The sequence below is a fragment of the Mytilus trossulus genome, unplaced genomic scaffold (genome assembly GCF_036588685.1).
Source record: "Mytilus trossulus isolate FHL-02 unplaced genomic scaffold, PNRI_Mtr1.1.1.hap1 h1tg000024l__unscaffolded, whole genome shotgun sequence".
Taxonomy (NCBI): Eukaryota; Metazoa; Mollusca; class Bivalvia; order Mytilida; family Mytilidae; genus Mytilus; species Mytilus trossulus.
This window is the reverse complement of record NW_026963290.1, coordinates 4,368,570-4,393,072: the sequence shown is the minus strand read 5'-3', so window position 1 is coordinate 4,393,072 and position 24,503 is coordinate 4,368,570. Positions and strand designations below refer to the sequence as shown.

Genomic DNA, 24,503 nt, shown 5'->3' with positions numbered 1-24,503 from the left:
CGTGCATCGACATTGACATAATTTATAACATACTTGTGTATGTTCGTCGTCGATAAATTTAGAGACTATTAAAAAACAAACGAGGTTCCAAATCCCTCAGGCGAATAATATATCAGATAAATTTTACTGTTCTGTTTACGCTACTTTCGAAAAAGTGATTAGTTTCTATTTTCAGTGGAATTTTCCATATCATTATTGACCAGTTCAATATGTAGCACCCAACATAAACTTGATGTAGTATGTTTACACTATATACAATGACGCATGTCAGGCAATTCCATAACAATTAAACGTGAAAAATCATTAAATAGTTTTCTTTCTAGGATATAATTATCCTTTAAATATCCTAAAATCTCGGATAATTGTTTCTCGTCCGAACTTTACGAAAGTAAGTTTATACTTCAACGTTTTTCAGATAATTAAATTTATTTAACTTACAACCTTAATCAGTCACAAAACTGTTGGGATCAACAGAAAGATATAGATTTATTAAGCCACAAAACCTCCTGTCTGCGTTTACCGTTGTCACAAAAGACCGCGTTATCTTTACTTAATACAACATCAAAAAGGTTACGTTGGCGAATCACATACACTTGCAGGGGTGAATTTAACAGATATTTAATCGACGTGTACCTGCGTTAAATAGTCAAAATATAAACATCAGTGTGGTCAGAATGGAAAATATTTGTGAAAAGTTTGTCTATATCTGCAATATTTTGATACTAGTAAGTATAAAATGAAATGTGAAAATATCTATAATAGAGGTAATTTTAAACTCAATTAAAAACACGTTTAATTAAATATTAAAAAAGAAGATGTGGTATGATTGGCAATGAGACAACTATCCACAATAGACCAACATGACACAAACTTCTGTATCTAACTTAAAACATTATAGACAAAATAAGCGGTGATTGACATTCAAAACTCTTGAGCTGTAGATAAACTGACAACGACATGTCATAAGACCAAAAACTAAGTAAAGACAAACAAGCTAAAAAAAAACACTGCATCGAGACTTCAGACTGAGCAAAATGAAACCAACAAAGGTGCGATTTGGACATAAGAGATGTTTAGCATCGATGTTTTCATTTTGTGTCTCTTTCTAATTATGTTCTTTTAAATTTGTTCTTGACCGAGAAAACGCATGATATGAAAGGTATGTACTATCAACTAAAAAGTATATCTTTTTGGCGTCGCCATCAAATTTACGAACATTTTTTTTTTCATTTATTTTTCATAAGTTATGTTTTATGTCAGTGATGCATACAGTTTTGGTTTTTGGTTGTGTACTCACAATAAAACCGAACAGTAAACAACTGTAATTGTTTTGGAGGTTATGATAGCCATACAGTCAGGTTTTACGCACCATTTTCTTCAGAAAAAAATCCTTACCAAGTCAGGAATTAAAAAGATGAATTTCACTCGTTTGTTTGTTGATAGCGTTTTGTTTTGTCAGTTTTGCTGCTCTTCCACTCCTTAAACCTTGGATTCCTTATCTTTGTTTATTTTCCTCGAAAAATTGACAATATAAAAAAGAAGATGTGGTATGATTGCCAATGAGATAACTATCCACCAGAGACCAAAATGACACAAACATTAACAACTATAGGTCAACGTACGGCCTTCAACAATGAGCAAAGCTCATACCGCATAGTCAAGTATTCTTTGAAATAGAAACATAGAATTCAACTAGTTAAGTTGAAGCATGATGAAAATGTCAACAAAAACATTTTTCAGTAAGCCTTCCAATAACCAATAGGAATAAGTGATAAGGAAAATTAGTCACCCTAAAGTCAAAGCAGATAATCATATAAATTTTAAATAACTTTTCAATATCTGTAAAAAAAAACCAACATGAACTTTAACGTGTGTAAAACAACTTATTTTTGTCATTTTTAGGTAATTGGAGTTGTTACAGCATGCGGTGGGATTTACCTTATTGTTGGAATTGATAAAATGGATGAGAAATTCAATCCAAAGTTCGAAAAAGCTAAAACCAACATAAGAACCATGATTAAAGGTGTGTGTAAATGTTTTTTTCATTGTTATGTTAATTTCCATTTACGATTTGGTATCATTTCTTTTTTATATAAAGAGGCCTGATTTATTGTTGTGTATCAATTTATTTTCGAAATCTTGATATTATTTTTGGTACAATGTATTTCATTTAGGTATTTGACTTAAAATGAGTTTGCTCATTTATCAAATATCATAGAAATAAAACATCGATTGGTATGAGTGTCAATTAGACAACTCTCCATCAAGTAACAATTTGTAAAAGTAAACTATTATATATAAAAGTACGGTCTGCAACACGGAGCCTTGAATCACACCAAAGAGCAAGAACGAAAAGTAAAATAATGACATTATGATTTATGATAACAACATTTGTCAAAAGATCCTATATACAATTATTAAACCGAGAATGAATTATTTTCTGAGGTCCATAGTTACTTAACGAGTTCTTGATGGTGGTATTGCTTGGCAATAACAACTCACAATGAAGAGTCGGCAGCACCAACGGGATAACCAATATTATGAGTACAAGAAAAAAAGACACGCCATCGCTAATACTACAAAGTAAAATCCCAAAACTATTGAACTTCGAGGAAAGGTTCTAACAGAGGGTGAAACCAAAAGCATAACACAACAAACACAAAACAATTTTCAAAACAAAACAAAGAAAACTAACATTTGAGCAACATGAACGCCGCCTAAAACTGAGGTGGATTGTTCATGATATTCAGTTTACAAAATGCAATCTGTTACTGTATAGTTGATAGTAAAACCATTGTCTGAGGTTAATTACTTTTTGTTCTTTTTTTAATTTTGATGATTTATGTGAGTTTTTTTAAAGTATATAGCTAAATATTTAATAGCATATAACACATTATTGAGATGTTAAACGGCAGTTTTCAAAATGAATCCCAAACACTAATCTGTATATAGCTTAACGTATTATGGCATATAGACATTATAATGTCATTGTACATAATAACTTTAGTACATAGTTAAGGTGTTATAAAACGTCAGTTTTCAAACTGAATGCCATAAACTCATCTGTATATAGCTTAATATATTATGGCATACAGACAATCGAAGGTCCACGCAGTTAAGCACTGTATTAAATTATTAAAAAGTTTTACAACGTCAGTATCTAGAATCTTTATATAAAGGGCATCTTATAACATTTGCTAAGCATACACGAAATATTAATGAACATGGTCTGAGTATCTTTTGATGAACGTTGTATAGAAAAAAAAACTCTAAGCTTGACCGGGGAATATAAATACGGTCATGAATCGTTTTCTTACGACAGCCAAAGTATTGGATGTCCGTTCTTTGTAAAGGCTCCTGACTTAGAACACTCATATAAGGAATGTTGCAGGTTAAAAATGTTGTTCACGCATAACCATGTCCCTAATCTGGAACAGTGGTTTTTCAGTACAAAATAAGAACAAACTACGAAAATCAGTAGCCTAACTGAAAAATCGTTATAAAGGCACAACAAACAACTAACATTAAAACAATAGAAACAGAGTGCCGAAATTAGAGTACTTGTAGCTTATCAAAGATATCACAAAGCAAGTTTTAATAACTAATTATTTCTCCCGAACTAAAGCATCAATCAGAACACATTCCGGTGATTTAGTGTAAAAACCATTTAAAAGTATGAGAATTCCACAACATTATGCAGCACTAATAGCAAAAATTTAAGTAAACAGAATCAAAAAGAAGTAGGATAATGAATTATCAAAGCTTTAGATATATTGCAATATGGGATATTATTAGTGTATTAAAAATAGCAATATGTATTTAGTTCAAAATTAAAAATAGAAACATGTTTGTACCAAATAAAATTTTACTTAAAGATTTCACAAATGTGGTCAATTGATTACCTTTCAACAAAAGTTTGTTTAAAGGATCAATAAGTGCACGTATTATATATCGTATTTTACATTTACGCCATAAAACTTTGGACATAATATTTCATTCAGCCAATGTTCCTTGTATTTATGAAGAAGTTGATTTGTTTTTGTGGTGGCATTGTAAGTTAGTTTTTCCTAGCTGTGTGTTACCTCTCTTTTTAAAGCGAAAATATACTGATTTATTACCCTAAAATGATGCATTCTTGTTCACAAATTTACAAAAAAGTGTGGTCGTAGTTTACGTATCTACAAAAGCAGAATTATCATTATATGATGACAAAATCTATCCATCAATTAAGCAATAACTTGTTTTTTTAGTTATCAACAAGTATCCAGGTGTAGAAATGATAAACCCACCAAATGTTACAATGTCAGAACCACTGAAAGACATGAATTATGAAGGATTCGTAAGAGCATGTGGATATTTTCTCCTGGCTTTTGGTGTTGTTATCTCTGTAATTGCAGTTATTGGTTTAGTCGGAACGTTTCGTAAGTCAAGGCGTTTGACAATGACGGTACTTATTGATGGATAATTTTTTAAATTTGTTTTATCATTAAGAATCTTTTATCATAATAGTTTAGCTTTAAATGCTAAGAATCAGCAAACAGGGATTAACATGCAGTGACAGTTGCATACATATTAAAAAAAAATGTGCTATGATTGCCTATAAGACAACTCTCCACAAGAGACCAAAATGCCATAGCAACTAACAAATATAGGTTACCGAACGGCCTGCAACAATGAAAAAAGTCAATACCGCATATTCAGCTATAAAAGGCCCCGAAATGACAATGTAAAATATTTCATACGAGAAAACTAACCTACTGTTATTCAGTGATTGCCGTTTGTATATGTGTACCATAATTTTCGTTCATTTTTTTTACATAAATAAGGCCGTTAGTTTTCTCGTTTAAATTGTTTAACATTGTTTTATCGGGTCCTTTTATAGCTGACTATGCGGCATGGGCTTTATGTCTGTGTCATTTTGGTCTTGTGGATAATTGTCTCATTGGCAATCATACAACATCTTCTATTTTTCTTTATATACAGTTTGTTTTGACCTTTAATCAATAATATTTGACTTTGTTGTAATTTTAGGTAGACATTATAAAATATTTCCCGTGCCTGAGGGGTATATAAAGATAATCAAATATGAAGGCAGCGCCCGAGGGAAATATGACTTTTCGAGGTTAAACACAGCCAAGGGAAATGAATATTTTATTCCGCTGCCTAAACTTTTATTAACTTCTGCACATAAGATATTAGATAAAATAATATCCGTTTGTTTTCCGCCACATACACAATGTCAATCAGAACCGATTAAAACTTTTTAGATCTAAAATATTTTCTATAAAGAAACTACCATTCTATACATTAACGATCAGGTTTTTCAAAATCATTATCCGTTGGTAACATTGCACAAGGCAATCCTGACATTCAAAGGGGACTATGCTACTCAGAATGGGATATTAATTTTTGTTCGACATCGCAATGGATATTTTCACCAATCAAATATTGATTTCGCTACCCAAAGAATAGGTTTCTTTAGCTGGATTTGGAAAATTGTTCGAAATTTTAGGTTTTCAATTCTCTTTAATTTTCATTGTTTTTTTTATATCTTTTTGAACCAAGCGTCTCTTATGCGTCCTTTGTAAACGGAAAGCGCGTTGTTCATAAAACAATTCAATATGAAACCTGGTATCTATGATTAGTTTATATAGTGCATTATCCTTTGCATATTAATCTGAATTGTTATGCCCTGCTGATCTATCTTGGAATACGTTAATGAATCGTTTCGAATATTTGAAAAACATAAAATTTGATAATAGAATTTAAAAAAAATGGATTTATTAGTTCAGCACGACCTCATTACAAAATGTCGTACGAATATCAGGAAAGATAATTCTATATTCTAAATGTTATCAAGGGACATCTAGATTACCGTATACACATAAAAAAAATTGTTTTTCGTATATATCTTTGACCTTTGCACGTTTGTTTTTTATGTATTCGAATTCTCTAAAGACAATACAATGGTTGTACTCAGATATTTATTATGTTGATTATTAATGATTTAAATTTTTAACTCCAGCGTAAAATTTGTAAATTATTTCAATAATCACATTTTGTCCTTTAAATAATCTTCTAAGTTTCGTATATATATGTAGGACTCTAAAGTACGATGGTACTCTAAAGTGCGATGACCACGCTAAAGTGCGATGGTCTACGCTAAAGTATGATGGTGCATCACGCTAAAGTGCGATGGCTGTTTGTTCGCTAAAGTACGATGGTTTATCACGCTAAAGTGCGATGGACTAAAAGGGTAATGATTAAGGGCTTAAAATATTAAAGATCACGGATTTAAAAAAAAGTCTTCTCGTGAAAGCTAGGACAAGGTTTTATGACATATTTGATAGGCTTTATAATTACCCGTAGGCTTAAGTGATCATTGTTTTAAATTGAGAAGAACGACCACGTAATAATTGCTAAATTGTAATTTAGGTGTGACAAAAATCTTAATATCCGGTATATGTTGGTTTTTTTTTATGTCATACCGGTATCACATATTTGGATAATTAGTGTAGCTTTCCGTTCACACAGTCTATCATTAATGGGAGCAATCTTCTCTCAAAGTCGTCATTGTAAATTACAAATACAAAATTCGTTCTAATTTTTTAGCAGACAATTTATGATTTACGCATGGAAACATAAAGTACCTTTATTTTACTGACTTTACTTTTCATTGAAATCGACAATATTAAAACGGGAACGGCAAAGTAAACTGCAACATACACAATGATTTCAATGTAGCCGTTGGCTTCAAATAGAAACAGGACAAAGGATACTTATGCGTATACTTTTGTATCTGTATAGTAAGATGGTCGACTGTAGGACAAAAGCCCTTCTTCTAGCACCGAAAAATCCACATTTGCCTCAGCCGACAAAACATGGTTATCATGTTTCAATTGTGTAAGTCATGACATTTGCTTTGAAGTTGTAAATCAAATATTCGACATTTATCTTACGACATGTTCATTTTTTGTTTGTATAAAAGACTGTTCACGTCATAATCCATAGTACGTTTATTGCTTCTATAATTTCGCGGACCATCGCACTTTAGCGTGTGTAGGCATCGTACTTTAGCGTAGACCATCGCACTTTAGCGTGACCATCGTACTTTAGCGTCCCCATCGCACTTTAGAGTCCTACATATATTCGTCGTCTAATCTATTTTATGCCCCACATACGATAGTAGAGGGGCATTATGGTTTCTGGTCTATGCCTCCGTTCGTCCGTCCGTGCGATTGTCCGTGCGTCCGTTCGTCCTGCTTTGTTTTTGGTCAAGATAGTTTTTGATGAAGTTGAAGTCCAATCGACTTGAAACTAAGTAAACATGTTCCCTATGATGTGATCTTTCAAATTTTAATGCCACATTAAAGTTTTGACCCTAATTTCACAGTCCACTGAACAAAGAAAAAGATAGTTCAAAGCTCAGGTTAAGGTTTTGGTTAAAGTTTTTGGTCAAAGTAGTTTTGGATGAAGTTGAAGTCCAATCAACTTAAAACTTAGTACACATGTTCCCTATGATATGATCTTTTTAATTTTAATGCCAAATTACAGCATTGACCCCAATTTCACGCTCTACTCTACATGTATATGATCGTGGGAGTGGGGCATCTGTGTACCATAGAAACAGTCTTGTTTACAGTTAGGTATACCTCTGCTGGTGAAATGATAGTCCACCATGTTATCACCAGCCAACGAAAAAGGACTTCAGACTTGGCCTTAATATTCGATTGTTTGATTGAGTATTGTCGTCTCGTTATGTATTCAAATTTGAAAGTAGAAATATAGCGCTGTCATGCGGAACTAAGATTCCTTATCTGGATTTGGGTATAGTCCATGTCAGTTTTGATTCAATCAGCATTTTTATAGGGTTTGGATTTTTAAATATTTGGCATCGCTAAGGGTCAAGGACTAATCTTGGCTTTGTTTTCATTTGTCACAACATCAACCATGTTTACTTTTGATTTTGCAGTATGTGGTGTCACTGAGTGTTCTCATGCTGGTACAGATCACAGCTGTTGTGCTGTTTGCAGGTGATCGAACAATCGTAAGTGTTAAATGTTTTAATTACTCTGAGAAGAATCACCAAACAAAATAAGTACCTTCAAAGCGTTGGAAAAAATATGAAGTCATTTAAGGTCAAATTAAGGGAAAATTTAATGACATTGCGCATTGACACAATTTGACCGAAAAAAAAATACTTAACGATTTGTATATCATTTAGATTTCCCAAGTAAACATAACTTTGATCGGCTCATTTTTTTTTATACGTATTCTGCAGGCCAAAATTATTGCTACTTGGTATTAATTTGTAATATGAATGAAAATGTTCACTCTGCATACATGTCCCCCTTAAGGTTCAATTATAGTATTAGAGTTCCATGAAATCTACTATAAAAAGCCCTTGTATTAACTCTCTGTTGCAAGGCTATGTGTCTGTCATAATCAAATATTCCTTTTTTCCCTGTGGAAGTATAATTGTCCACGTCTTCATCACCTTCCATAAATTTCCTATTGTATCGATAATTGTTAACTTACTCTTGTCCTGGACATGCATGAAATATTTGCCGTCGGATTATAACTGCCAATCATTCAATTCACCTGCATTTTTAAACTAACTGCCTACAATAATATGTATTTGTCCCTTAGTTCATTCAAAATAGCGAATGACTTCCGTTTTAATTTCAGATAAATAAACTTGTATATCTGCACTTCTTCAAAAGTTTAGACCAATCATATCGAGGATTTGAGTATAACGATACAGTCAGCATTGGATGGAACCTTGTCATGCAACAGGTATTATTTTCGAGGCCAACACATTTTAAACGACACATTTTACACAACACGACAGGTGCCGCATGTGGAGCAGGATCTGCTTACCCTTCCGGAGCACCTGAGATCACCCCTAGTTTTTGGTGGGGTTCGTGTTGTTTATTCTTTAGTTTTCTATGTTTTGTCATGTGTACTATTGTTTTTCTGTTTGTCTTTTTCATTTTTAGCCATGGCGTTGTCAGTTTGTTTTAGATTTACGAGTTTGACTGTCCCTTTGGTATCTTTCGTCCCTCTTTTAATGTTTTTTTTTTATACAAACGTCAAAGAGCTTTTAAAATTTAAAAGGATCTTATGCATAGCCACATTCACCAAACATGTTTTTGTATAGCAACTTCGTTTAATTGATTTATTAGTTGTTCGTGTTTAACGCTGCTTTCGTCACTCTTTGCCTTATCGACGCAGGCATTTCATTTATTGTTTATGATGCAGGAGTGACCAGAAAAAAACCCTCTTATCTTTTGCAGTTTATTAAAGTCGTTTGCATCTTCCATGTGTTGGCTTTGCATAAACACATTAACTAAGTGTTGAAAGGATTGTGATATACTTTGACTTCTCGGCATGAGAGTCCTCGTATTTTCATTTAATAGAACTTACTTAGAATTTTGCGCTTGAAGATTTATACATTGCTATTTATTCTTGACCAAGGCTACAAAGGGACTTAGATAACGTTTAAAACAGATCTTGAAAAAAATATGACAATCTTTTTAATCATGTTTCGAATGACAATAACATTTTACAAAAGTTGTTATTCCTGTTCTAAAAGATTAATGACCAATTACCATCTAAAAAAATAATAGTTAAGCATTTGAAAAATACTTCTTTCAATGTAGTCCAAATGTCGAACATCCTGTATACGACTCTACATTCTGACATATTTCTCATTTAGCGTTCTTGACTGTAGCGAATTAAATACTTATATTCGTTGCTTTCCTTAATCTTGACATTTGTTGCAGGTTGTTCTATTAAGTACGTTATTACTATTATAGTAAAGAAATAATCGAACTGAAAGGTTTTAACACAATGCATTTTTGTTTTTTAGTTCAATTGTTGTGGTATTTATGGATACACAGATTTTGTGTCGTCGCATTCCTTTAGTGAGACATGGGGAGAACCGTTTCATTCTTTTATACAACGGAATCCAATTAATTTTTCTATGGCTTGCTGTAATTCAATAGAAATTGTGTCACCAAAAAGTTTTCAAGGACCTTGTAGAGCGAAGGATTATATTCACAAGAGAGTGAGTATTTTCATTTTCAGTGTATATTCGAATGTTTAATGTTTAAAAAAAAAGAAAAAAAGAGGCGAAATATGCCGTAGGGAAATTCGAAGTTGAAAACTAACCGTTCTATGACCTATAACTGTTTTTTGTTAAACATTGTGAGTTGGATAAAGAGTTATTTATTGTCACTCATAACGCATCTTCTTGTTTATATTGCCAACGCCATGGCTTAAAATTAATATCACTAATTTCTTCATCCTTGAAACTACATTTGATCCGACATTCATTTTGATATCGACCCTTAAACATTATTGTACAAGTTCGGCAGACACTATTCATGTGATTTTTTTTTTAATTTTGAGAGACTTATTTTCGCGGTCTTAGGTACCACTAATATAAAATAAAGAGGATGTGGTAGAATTTTCAGCGAGACATTTCCCCACAAGAGACAAAAATGACACAGAAATTAACAACTATAGGTCATCATACGGCCTTAAACAATGGGTAAAGCCCATACCGCATAATCAGTTATAAAAATCCCAGAAATGTCAAAGGAAAACAATTCAATCGAGAAGTCTAACGGCCTTATTCATGTACAAAAAATTAACAAAAAACTCTTTTGAGTTAAAGATTTAACTTAAATTGTCGTTAATTTGGATTAGACAAGGGAAGGAAATGAGCCAGCCTCTTTTTAATTTATTTATGAAGATTTGCCAAACTGTTTACCGCTACATTTATGCACCTGTCATAGTTGATTTATATGTTTTGGTGTTTAGTGTGACGTTAATTTAAACTTATACAAACTTTCCTTCAATTCAACGACAAAACAAACAATGAATGTCAATTGCAATAATATTTTAAAGTTTTAGTTATTACAGAACAATAATGAATAAGACCATATGAAAATTATTCAAAATTACACAGACATAATTTTTTATCATAATAGCTTGGAATAGTAATCAAAGATACTAGGCTTATAATTTAAAACAACAGACGCGCAATTCGTTCTCATAAGACTTATCATTGACGCTCAGATCAAAATAGTTGAAAAGCCAAACAAGCACATAGTTGGAGAGCATTGAGGAACCAAAATTCCGAAAAGTTATGCCAAAGACGGCTTAGGTTATGTATGCCTTGGATAATAAAAGCCTTAGTATTTAAAAAAATCATATTTGTTTGTACACTGTGACATAATGTTTCTGACTCCATCACTTCATAAACGGAACGTTAACTGTTATATACATTTGTATGTCATTACAATTATAGGAAATGTTTTGGTCGATAAAGTACAACAATCATATTTAATTGGTCCTAAACGTGTGTGTATAATTAAGTGTATTATTATTTAGTACGCCAGACACGCATTTCGTCTACATAAGACTCATCAGTGAAGCTCGAATCAAAATATTTATAAAGCCAATCAAGTACAAAGTTGACGAGCATTGAAGTCCAAAATTCCAAAAAGTTGTTCAAATAAGGCTAAGGTAATCCATGCCTGGAATAAGAAAATCCATAGTTTTCGAAAAATTAAAAGTTTTGTAAACAGGAAATTTATAAAAATTACCACTTTGTATTATCCCTTTTAATATTAAAAATATTGATAAATTAAATATAGATCACCAATGATATAAGGCTAAACATTTCTACGCAAAACATGAGTCATTAAAATACTGAAAAGTCCAAATATAATACGAAGTTGAACAGCATTGCAGACATATAATCGAAAGGATTTGTTAAATACAGCTGATGTAGAGTATTTATAATTTTTCGTTTCAGGGTTGTATAGAAGTACTATGGGAAAAAATGGATGATTACCAAGTTATTTTCGTTGCTCTTGTAGCTATCGTCTGTATAATTCAGGTAATACGGTGAATATAATTAATTATATGATATTGTATTTTCTCTTTGGTAGTTTCAAAATTGTAGAATATAAGCATTTGGAGATGTGGTATGATTGCCAATGCGACATATATCTAACAAAATTTAGATAAAACGGATGTAAGATAATATAGTATATAGGCAAACCTGTGGCTATCAACACCGAGAAAAACTCAAACTATGGAACGCCGGAACTGTCTTATAGTGTGAATATTTAATGTGTTTTGTCGCTTTCCCTTTACGTCCTGTCATTTCTTCTTTATGTTATGTAGAGGAGCCTTTATGTACTGTAACTTCACCTTTGAGTTATGTCAAATGAATAAATTGTTTGGCAAAACAATTGTATTATATGTCATTGCTAAACTTTGTTGTGTGCAATAGGCATTACATTATGCTGTAACTACTATATATCCTGTGAATACCTCCAAGCTTTATGATCAACCACTCTTACGTTCTTTCATTTTTTCGCTATGTTGTGTCTTTTCTTCCTTTACGTTAGTCTGCAGTGGTAATAATTGCGTCCTGTCATAAATGTGATTGTTATGCCAAACACCTATAACGTTTTGTGCAAACGCCTTTTACGTTATGTATAACACCTATTTCATTATGTGCAAACACCTTTTACGTTATGTGCAAATGACTTTTACATTATGTCCAAATGCCTTTTACATTATGTCCAAACATCTATTACGTTATGTGCAAACAGCTATTACGTTATGTGCAGACACCTATTACGTTCTGGTAAACACTTTTTTGACACAGATTTAAACAAAAACGCATCAGTGATATACACTTTGAAAATTACAAGTTTCAGCTTTCTAAAAAGCTGTGGACTGCTTCGCTGTATCCATATTTAAGATAATATGTGTGCATCGGGTTGTTGATTTAGTATTGATAGTAATCAAAAGTACCAGGATTATAATTTTATACGCCAGACGCGCGTTTCGTCTACATAAGACTAATCAGTGACGCTCAGATCAAAATAGTTAAAAAGCCAAATAAATACAAAGTTGAAGAGCATTGAGGATTCAAAATTCCAAAAAGTTGTCCCAAATACGGCTAAGGTAATTTAGTCCTGGGGTAAGAAAATCCTTAGTTTTTCGAAAAATTCAAAGTTTTGTAAACAGAAAATTTATAAAAATGACCATATAATTGATATTCATGTCAACACCGAAGTGCTGACTACTGGGCTGGTGATACCCTCGGGAACGAAACGTCCACAAGCAGTGGCATCGACCAAGTGGTGTAACTAGTAATCAAAAGTACCAGGATTATAATTTTATACGCCAGACGCGCGTTTCATCTACATAAGACTCATCAGTGACGCTCAGATCAAAATAGTTAAAAAGCCAAATAAATACAAAGTTGAAGAGCATTGAGGATTCAGAAAATGATGTATTCTTAAATATTTATTGATATAAAAATGCTATGTAAATGTCTCGTTTATAGGGGAAAGTATGTTGTTCAACTTTCAGAGTGTGCGTTATACACCCATGCTTTTAATTTTTGTTTACTTTACTTGTAGTAAATTAAAACATTTACAAATATACAGACACGACTCTAGTTTCCAAGAAATGCACCGAAGGGCACAATACAATATAAATAAGAAGATGTGGTATGAATGCCAATGTGACAACTCTTCACAAGAGACCACATGACGCAGCAATCAAAAACGATATGTCAATGTACGGGTTTCACCAATAAGCAAAGCCCGTACCGCACAGTCAGCTTTTAAAAGGCCCCGAAATGACACATGTAAAATAAAGCAAACGAGAAAACTGGCGACCTAATGTATGTATCAAACAATTAGCCGAAATCAAATAAGTAACACGACGACCAACGACAACCACTGAATTACGGACTCCTGACTTGGGACAATTACACGCAGCATTTGTGGCGGAGTGTATCATTTTAATGGGAGCCGAACCCTCTGCTTAACATGGGACAGTGGTGTAACAGAACAACATAGGAACAAACTATAAAAATTATTGGAAAAAGACTTATCTCATAAGTTGGATACACATAGAAATACATCTTACGACAATCTAATTAAAATATGTAGTATAACGTAATCAGAGATCAATGTTTTAATAAGATTGATCTTACAAAAACATAGAGTGGACGAAGCCAGGTACTTAAATACGTCCCCTCGAAAAAAAAACCCACCTAAGTACAAGATCTGAAAGTACTCGCAGTTACTAATAGCTAGTTCAAAATTCCCATTGTTTCTCCTGACTTCAACCTCGAACTAGAAATATAATGGGTGTCAAAATTATTTGTTATTACCCCAAGTAGGCTATTCTAGCGAGAAACGTGTACCAGTTTAATGCATTGAATGCAATGACGACTCCCACGATCAATGTAGCAGCTAGGTAATCCTGCAAAATGTTTTATACAGATTTTATTTTCGTTTATTTTCCATTACAGTCGTGTATATTAATCTATATAACCTTCCTTAGACGGGCGGGTGTCCCTGGGGGGGGGGGGGGGTGAGTCAGGTGACCCGCTCCTTTCATTTGTAACTTTTTAAATACTTACAGGGTTTTGGAAAAGAGCCATGTTCCCGTGAATTGTTTTTCATTTGGTTAGCTAAGTAAATCTTGTTTTCAAAAAGCCCGATAGGTGTTAACGAAAATACGTCACATCTTCATTTTTCATACCTTGAACAGGTAATAGGCAAGGCCAAGACTATAAATGTTTGTTTTTCGTTGATCGAACCCCAAACTTATTGTTTGTTAACGCCTTTGAGGAGCATTAAAATATGAAATATCAACTAATAAATATTCAAAATTAGTTTTGTATTAAAAAAGCGTGTTAATGTTAATAGATGATTTGTAGCGTACAAATAAATAGCTTCGTTTAACTTAAAACTAACAAAGCATTATTAATAATGTGTCCATAGTGCACCGATGTCCCACTCGCACTATCATTTTCCATGTTCAGTGAACCGTGAAATTGAAGTAAAAGCTGTAATTTGGCATTCACATTAGAAAGATCATATCATAGGGATCATGTGTACTAATTTTAAAATTGGTTGGACTTCAACTTCATCAAAAACTGACTTGACCAAACACTAAGCTGAAATGGGACAGGCAGACGAAAGAAGGAAACGACGAACGGACGCACAGAAAAACTGAATGCCAAATACCGGTATACGGAGGATTATAAAATCTGAAAATGTCAGTACAAGTGTCTACACAGTTGGTGGAGTAGTGATACAATTACTGTCTGCAATTGTTACATTTCATTAAACGTTCTTATTTAAGATTACGAAAAATATTGTTTTGAAATTTTTTCCGCTATGGCCTTTTTTGTTATGTGTATAACACATTTTGGGATTCATTGCTTTACAATCAATTCTCGTGTTAATGGGTATGTACAAGCATCTTCTTCTGTGTGACTCTTTGAATTAAACAAACATCTGAAAAGAATGTGATAGAAACAACAATTTCATATTTCAAAAGTTGTGCAAATACAAAACATATAGACAAACTATACTTCTGCCCTGTCTTTTTCGTACTTGCAAACTATGTGATAGTAAGGAATCTATTTGGATCAAAGCTTGTGAAATTTTCATTTACTTTATTGGTAAAATGTATGATTTGGGGGTATATAGGAAACTTGAACTGTTCTGCTATATTGCTAGATACTTATAAAAAAAACCTGAGGCTTTGTGAAAAGAAATTTTCATTTCATTTATCAAAATGTGTAACTAGTGGTTGATGTAAATCCCAACTGGAAGGCATCTGATAGACTGAGTGAGCATAAAATCATACCCGACAACAAACAAGTTATAGGTACATTTTTCAGTTTAATTACTGTTAAGGGTTTTACGTCCGACGACACTCTTATGAATTTGATTCTATGAACATTGGCGGAAAAATAAAATATATTTGTACTCGCTGCGAAACAGTAGAAAATTCGGCAAGCCTCGCTTTTAGTCCTGTTTCTAAAGCTCATACAAATAATTCTTATGCTTTCCGTTAAAGTACATATACTATACATATATAGTCAACACATTATTTCGCAGTTGTTGATATGAATGTATCTGTTTGTTCAACATTTCAACGAATATCGTCGTATACATGAGAAACATCTACTAATTTTCCGAACGGAGAGTCATAGATTCAATTCATATTATTGCGGGATATTGTATAAACGGTTGACTTCAATGCGTTTAGTTATGAACGCGAAGGTTTGATAAATAGTTAAATACACAATAAAGCCAAATGTTTACAAAATGGATTTGCTGCAAATCTGAGAAATCTTATTTTTAAAAATCATAAAAATTTCATAAAAATATATTCTATTGGATCCATATGTTATCATTCTAAAATATCCATTTGACAGTTTCCGTTATTATATAAATATTGCCATTTTAAGAAATATCGGTCCCCCTTTTCTCAGCTGCTGTTAAAGCGTGAAAAAATGAAATAATAGCTAGCTAGGCTTTTTATTCATATGATTAAATCCAAATTATCCTCAAAATTCGTAATCCCTCTTAAACTGGTGCAATCTGGTTCGCCGTGAAATCGATGTAACATATTTAAGCAAAATTCTTTTAAAAATTCACCTATATAACGAAAACAAAACTGGGACAGACTTTGACACGAAAAATAAGGCTTAAAAGCGTCTGTTATTTTTCTGCTACTGATTATAAATTAAAAATGTTCTCTTGTCATGTTTTTGAAATTTTTTTAGAATTTCGGAACCCACTTATTCATTCGTTTAAGCATAGTAAAAGCATTTTCCAGCTTAATCCGAGTTTTAAAAAGTCTTTACAGGTACAATATGTCATTGATACGTTTTTAGTTCTAAAAATGAAATAAAATAAAGTAAGGATTATAATAAGACAATATATAACCCTTGTTATGTTTATTACTTTTTGAGAACAGCTTTATTTTAAAGATTTGAAAAAAGGAATAGAGCAATTGTTCCCGCTAAAATATCATTAGATAATTTAAAGTCTTGAAAACCAACACACGGATTTCGACCTATATTAATTTTTTGCTCTATTTGATTACTCAGTCATTCCCAGTGGCGGAACCAGAATTGTTTAAAAGGGTGGAACAACATTTGTTGGTTCTATAAGCAGTTTGATTAGGAGGGAGTCTTGGTTCTTAATTTTGCCAAAACTCCCTGTTAATTTAAAAAAGTACAAGATAAGAGGTGGAGAAAAAAGATCTTCGTCCTCGGTCAATATAATCAGAACTGGTCCGTATATAACTTGTTGACCTCGTCAAACGACTATAATTCATAAATATTATTTGCCGCTTTCCAAAACCGTATGTAATAAATGTGTATGCAAGATATGGCTACCATAGAATGACCCGGTTGATGGATATGAAAGAGAACATCATTTGTTTTCCGTTCAAATTCTCCGTAAAGAAATGCGGTGCAGTTTGTTTTTAACATGTAGCATTCTTTTTGCTTCGAATAACGGCACAGAGCTATTAGTTTCTCAGGTGGCAGAAACCAGTTTTTTTTTCACTAATTCACGTGCAAGTGTAGGCCAAATTTAAAAAAAAATTTGTAAAAAAATCTGCAAGATTTAAACATGCCTTGATAACTTTTGGGTGTTAAGAATTGATTAAAATTGATAGTGAAGTACTTCTGATCAATGTTTTTTATATGGTTTCCTTATCCCGCAATTACCTACTTTTTCCAGTTAACGGACAAAATCCCGTCAATTTCTTAATTTGGCACCCTATTCCAGACCTCAGTGCATCCAACCTGCTAATTACTGACAAGAAAATCATTCAAAAGTATCTACTTTTATCACTTGCAACTCGAATAAACAACAACTGAACCTATCATTACCATCAAAATTTGACACTTTGCAGTGTCCCTAAATAATCACCTGTTTTGACCAATGGAAAACATGATAACAACATATAGTTAGTCTTCAAACAGTATGTCTATGGGACTCTAGATTTTTCATGTCAAACAAGGATAAAACCATGAATGTAATCAGGAAAGGTATCTTGAAATAATAACTTGTCACATATAAATTCTGATTGTTAGCTTCATGATGTGGCACCTATTGGCTTAAATGCGATAAAGAATTACAGACTTTTCTTTATGAGGATAAGACATCAAATCCCGGAAAAAATTATTATGTGTATTTCATTTCCGGTCAAAAGCTATAAATTCATGATCGTGTTATTGTGCATATATTACACACTAAAGATGAAAATTGAAATATCAATCATTAATACTTGTTTATTTGCTGTGTTAATCTGCAATATGCACGATTGATTTGCGACAAAAATGTTCCTATCAAATGTTTACAAAAATGCATTATATGAATTTTATAACTTTTGCTAATCTAGGCACACCTACAGAGAGACACACCTCCAGAATCGTGTCTGTATATTTGTAAATATTTTATTTTTCAACAAGTAAAGTGAAAAAAATTTAAAAAGAATGGGTGTATTACGCACCCTTTTAAAGTAGAACATCATACTTTCCCCTAAAACCTCAATATTTATATAGCATTTTTTATATCAATAAATATCTTAAAATACCACATTTCAAATACTAAATATGGATATAGCGAAGCAGTCCACAGCTTTTTAGAAAGCTAAATCTTGTAATTTTCTTAATTTTCAAAGTGTATATATCACTGATGCGTTTTTGTTTAAATCTGTGTCAAAAAAGCGTTTACCAGAACGTAACAGGTGTTTGCACATAACGTAAAAGCTGTTTGCACATAACGTAATAGATGTTTGGACATAATGTAGTAGGCATTTGCACATAACGTAATATGTGTTTGCACATAATATAATAGGTATTTGTACATAACGTAATAGGTGTTTGTACATAACGTAAAAGCTGTTTACACATAACGTAATAGATGTTTGGACATAATGTAGTAGGCATTTGCACTTAACATAATATGTGTTTGCAGATAATGTAAAAGGTATTTGCACATAACGTTATAGATGTTTGCAAATAATGTAATAGGTATTTGCACATAACGTAATACATGTAGGTGTTTGCACAAAATGAAATAGACATTGGCACATAACGTAATAAATGTTTGCATATAACGTAAACGATGTTTGCACAAAATGTATAAGTTGTTTGAACGTAACTTTATAAGTGTGTGCATAATGTAAAAGGCATTTGCACATGGCGCAATAAATGCTAACAGAGAGTATCAATTGTTCGGCAAAACGTATATGAACTATACCATGATGTGTTATGTTTTTCACTGGAGATACTTATGTTTAAACACAACATAAAACCGTTAGACTAAAATATCATGAGGTTTTCAGAGAATAATGATGAATCAAAACAAAACGTTTAGAACATTCGGCATAACAATCACATTTGTAACAGGACGCAATTATTACCAGACTTACTTAAAGGTTGAATAGACACAACATAGCGAAAATATGAAAGAATGTAAATGTGGTTGATCATAAAGTTTGGAGGTATTTGCAGGATATATAGTAGTTACAGCATAATGTAATGCCTATTGCACACAACAAAGTTTAGCAATGACATATCATACAATAATTTGACCAAACAATTAATTCATTTGACATAACACAGAGATGCAGTGACAGGAAATAAAGACTTCTGCACATAACATAAAGAAGAAATGACAGGACGTAAAGGCAAAGCTACATAACACATTACATATTTAAACTATAAGACAGTTCCGGCGTTCCATACAAACCATAGTATCGTCTATAAAAAGCTCCGAAATAATAAATATAAAGCAATTCTTAATTCAACTGATAAAACCGACGTCCTTATTTGTATAAACAAATCAATTAATGCAAAACATCGAATGACTGACATCGACCAAGAACAACCACTGAACCACATGCTCTTCACTTGGAACAAACACACGGAAATAATGTGGCGGGGTTAAGCATGTTTGTGAGCGCTTTACCCTCTCCTCCAAGAATACAATTGTGTTACAGCTGAAAATAAGAACAAACTGCCAATATCAGTTGAATAGGGCTGAAATCGTCAAACCACTTTAAAAAAAACACCAGAAAAACATCTAGTAAAAATTCTCGACGTGGCACAGTAGGTATACATTAATTATACATGCTTATTTAACTTAATTGTTAACATTATTAGTAGACTCAACAATGATTCTTTAAAAGATCAGATCATTTTGGTTGAATCTAAATTTCATTAATTTATTATGTTTATAAAATATATTTAACAAAAAGTTGCTATGTTTCTAATTTCAACCATGAAATAAAATAAACCGGAACGTAAATATACTAAAATGCAGTCAACTTTAGCATTTGATAGTTCATTGATAACATTTTGGCGTATCATAAACAAACAACTTGTTACGTCTCATTTCATTGGCCGAAAGATTTAAATACAACAACAATGTAGTCAGTGTGCACGTGAATTGACACGGGTGACTGACAAAGGAATTTACTATGTTACTACGAACGTAAAAACAATGATTTGTATAGTTTACAAACCTTTGGTCAAAAGAATTAAATAAATGTTTTGTTAACTTCAAATAGTGGGGTCGAAATATTATACTGACATTTTGTTTTAAGTAATATTCTAAGTTATTTATGCATGCAGCAACTCAATTGTCTTGTACCCGGCATGATGAGAAATATAGGGATAAAATAAAATACATGTGCCGCTTTTATACGGATGAATATATGAACCACTTTTAATTTCTTTCATACTGACGATAGGTTATAATCCTAACAATGTCGTAGTCACTTATAATAAGTATCTCATAATACTGATCGATTACAATAATTAATGAGGGGTTGCACTGACATTCCTCTTTTATTATTTTCATGCTATAAAACATACACACAGTACAAAAATGTAGTTATAAGCGTACCATAAACGGAGGAAATTGTCCCCCAAAGATAGAAATAAAATAACTTTGGTGCACCTGAATGAATTCAGTGAAGACAGGTTGTTATAATAAATTGAAATGTTACATCGGCGAAGGTTATTTCTTTTGCATGTGTGGAACTAAATAATAAATTAATGCTTGTTAGAAATCGTAGTTCATAAGGAACAATTCTTGTTCTAATTCGGGGCCTTTCACAGCTGACTATGCGGTATGGGATTTGTTCATTATTGAAAACCGTACGGTGACCTATAGTTGTTAATTTCTGTGTCATTTTGGTCTCTTATGGAAAGTTGTCTCATTGGCAATTATACCACATCTTCTTTTTTAAAATATTAATGTACTGTTTTCGATTTTAAATGGATGAACATTTATCTTTCAATTTTATACTGTAAGAATAGAGCTGCATAACATTGTTGAACTATCCGCTAAAGTATATGTGGTTATTTCGTAATTAAAATGAAATACAAAACGAAACGTGTATGATAAACTGATAAACAAAATATCAAGAAATTAAGGATGACTAAATGCATGTGCAAGAAGAAACTCACTTTTTTATCAACACATTTAATGAATAAACACTTTTTTTTTAAAAACTGATTGTTTCTATTAACATGTACATATTTACAATTATGAATATACAATTTACGTTCGTTTTTCCACCGAGAATAGCAAAACATCACGAAGTATTTCGTTGGAGTTAATAAACTACTTTTAATTCCCCTGTGCCATGGTTTGCCATCTCCGTTTTTTCTTAACAAAGCATGGTTGGTAACATGTCATGAATTTACTTACAAATTCGGGATTTTTTTTCTCAATTAAACGGAATCAGAAAAAAAAAATCACTATTCTACGTCGAATACTCGGCAAAGAATATAAAAAGTGTTTGTAGTAAAGTACGGATTTTATTTTTCATCGAGTCTATTCAGTAAAAGAAAAGGCAGTCAGGACGAGGGTGGGGAGGGTGTAGTCAATGAAAAAAATATGTGAATTAAGAATTTTTTTATCCTGCATTGAACTTTTGATGTCGTCCCTTGATCCAGAGAAGACATTTGAATTAAATATTTTGATGTGAAAACTGATAAGATTTTTAAGTTTAAAATTTTGTTATCAATTGCAGAAAATTATAAAACCAATGAATTTTACATGCACATTTATAAAAGCTAGAATTGTGATTGGATAATCAAGAACACAATCTTGTACGCGAATACGACGATGGAAGCTTTAAACGACCTTGACCAGCCACGTGAATATTGATCAATCCATTCAACGTTATAGTACGTGTGTTTCCTTTTCGCAGGTGTGAGTTCGAAGGTTTGAATTGACCAATGAAAACGATCGTTCCTCAAAGAGTTAGTCTAATAAAGTTTGTTTGACTGATTATGACGCACGACCTGTCGCTAAGCTTAGCCGCAGATATGTATAGAGTATTTGAGCAGTTAATATAAAAGAAGAAAATATAACTATTGGAAACCTGCAATCAAATAAAAAAATAATAATTTAATCTATCTACTATGAAAAATATTATTACGAGATGTGCATTATTCATTTTTTTTCATTTTTATTTCTGAATATATATTTTTAAAATACTGTACCTACACTTTTCTGACAATACTAATCATTATGTTGGTAATCCGTTTAATAAATAAAAACCAATATCGGACTTGAACTGATTTGAGTATGGGAAAACAAAAACATTTATTTCATGGTTAGTTGTGAAACAATATACAAGAAAATTTTACTTCTATGTTTTTTGTAGCTGTTTCAGATAATTGCAATTTGCTACAACAACAATGCCAAATCAAATATATCAACCAGTAATAAGACAGATCAAAGTGATTCAAGAAATAATAATAGTATTGCTCCTTTCAAACACAGCTTAAAAGTAAGAAAGAAAGAACATTCGAAAGAAAAACTATGGTATCCTGAAGTTCAAAAAAATAATTATATATCTACACAAAGAGAGGCATGGAATACATTAGACCAGGATGAAAGCTTAAAAAGGGAAGATAAATGGCATGATGGGGACAGGCGCAAACCTATGAGGAAACCTACTAAGTCCTTAGTGATGGACTTTTAGCAACAATGAAGTTTCTTTACAGTGAATTGATGTGCAAGATTCTGTATTTGTCATAAGACGATTTGCAAGGGCTAGGCCTAGTGTTTTGAAGTGTACAATATATTTGTAAACATTGGTATATGGGATATTTATTATTTTTTCGTCATATTTCCCAAATGGAAAATGTATATTCATTCTATTAAATTACGTTGATCGTAAAATTAAACCCTGGTGTCTATAATGAGTTTATTTGAAGCCTTCCAGCAAGTCTGGATTAGAATTATATTTATCAGAATATTGCTAATTGTAATATTACATTGTATACATTTACGGGTCGATCGTTTTCGCAAATTAGTATTACTAGCTGAGTTTCGGTATATAATGTTAATATGTTGAACAAATGATGTTGTGATACATATATTTATATGACTCGAGTTCAAATGCAATTTTTAAAAGTTGAAATCCTTTGTCCTAAAATGTATATTATTTTCATTTTCTTTAGGAGTTATCAATAACGGATACGTAAAAAATCATTTTACTCAAACTTCTTGTGTATTATAATTGCTTGTGGTAATTGAAGTTTAATACAATATACAATACAAATGAATTTCAAATTGTACATGTGTTTGAGTTGCGTGTCTCATTCGTTGACTAACCTTCCATTGTTGGTTAGGTGAATATGGAATTATATATTATGAAGAGCATATATAGCAAAGCAAAAACAGTTAAAATAGAATATTTTCCAGCTATTATTTTGTTACCTTTTCAATGAGTTGTTTAGTCGTTGAAGTTGTTTTAGTAGTAGAGGCAATGATGATTTCATCGTGTATCTAGCATACAAGAAATCTTAAGTTAATGTCTACTCTACATACTCAATTATAGATACTGTAAGTTGTTAAAGTCGGACCGTTGTCTTTTTGACACATTTCCCATTTCCATTCTCAATTTTAAGTACATAAAAATTGAACTTAATATTTGCAAAGGTGTCACTATATGTAAAGATGACATGATATATTTAAACACTTGAACAAAATAAACATGTATATCATTTATTAGACAATCATACGACTTATAAGCACGAATTTGTGATAATTTTATTGACACGATTACCCTTTTTAAAAGTAGTTGTTTGATGATTTATGTGTGATGAACCAATATCTCATAGGTCTTAGGTCAGCAATAATTTATTATCTGTTAAAATTCATACTTGTATCTTTAAACGTTATTTGAACTATATTTCAATCCATGTAGAAAATGTACATACTTGAAGCGTTCATGATGAAAGGTAATCGAGAGAATCATCTCGCACACAATATGTTGATTACGTTATTTTTAATTAAGAATTTATTGCATTTATTATTGCCATTTTTGTCATTTAAGAGTTAAATGCGATTTTGATTTTTACGATTTTTAGAAAAAATCTGTTTAATTCATAAAAAATCTTTCAAAAAGCGAGTTTAAGTTATTGCAGTTACAATTCTGTCGCATTTTTCGAAATAATAAAAACCTAGTAATAATTTCTAAATTGACAGTTCTTGCAATGGTTGCTAACACTGTTGGTGCCCGACGTTATTAACATCTCATCATCGAAACATCGCTGTTGACATGATTTATAATTAATGTCTAGAATTTATCATTATATATTTATTATTTAT

At 31.9% G+C, this 24,503-nt stretch overlaps 1 protein-coding gene across 1 annotated transcript; it reads left to right on the top strand.

Moving 5' to 3' along the window:
- Positions 1 to 611: 611 nt before the first annotated feature.
- Positions 612 to 22,938, top strand: LOC134699054 (uncharacterized). The gene is made up of 6 exons (XM_063560740.1): positions 612 to 725; positions 1,903 to 2,023; positions 4,251 to 4,339; positions 7,973 to 8,047; positions 11,828 to 11,911; positions 22,549 to 22,938. The coding sequence occupies exons 1-6, from the start codon at positions 675 to 677 to the stop codon at positions 22,867 to 22,869; spliced, it is 741 nt and encodes a 246-aa protein (XP_063416810.1). The 5' UTR covers positions 612 to 674; the 3' UTR covers positions 22,870 to 22,938.
- Positions 22,939 to 24,503: the final 1,565 nt, after the last annotated feature.

Excerpts from the sequence above, each read along its gene's own strand:
- LOC134699054 (XM_063560740.1), top strand. The coding sequence starts at position 675 with ATGGAAAATATTTGTGAAAAGTTTGTCTATATCTGCAATATTTTGATA. Across the intron at positions 8,048-11,827 it reads TTGCAGGTGATCGAACAATC|GGTTGTATAGAAGTACTATG; the intron begins GTAAGTGTTAAA and ends TTTTCGTTTCAG. Across the intron at positions 11,912-22,548 it reads CTATCGTCTGTATAATTCAG|CTGTTTCAGATAATTGCAAT; the intron begins GTAATACGGTGA and ends TGTTTTTTGTAG.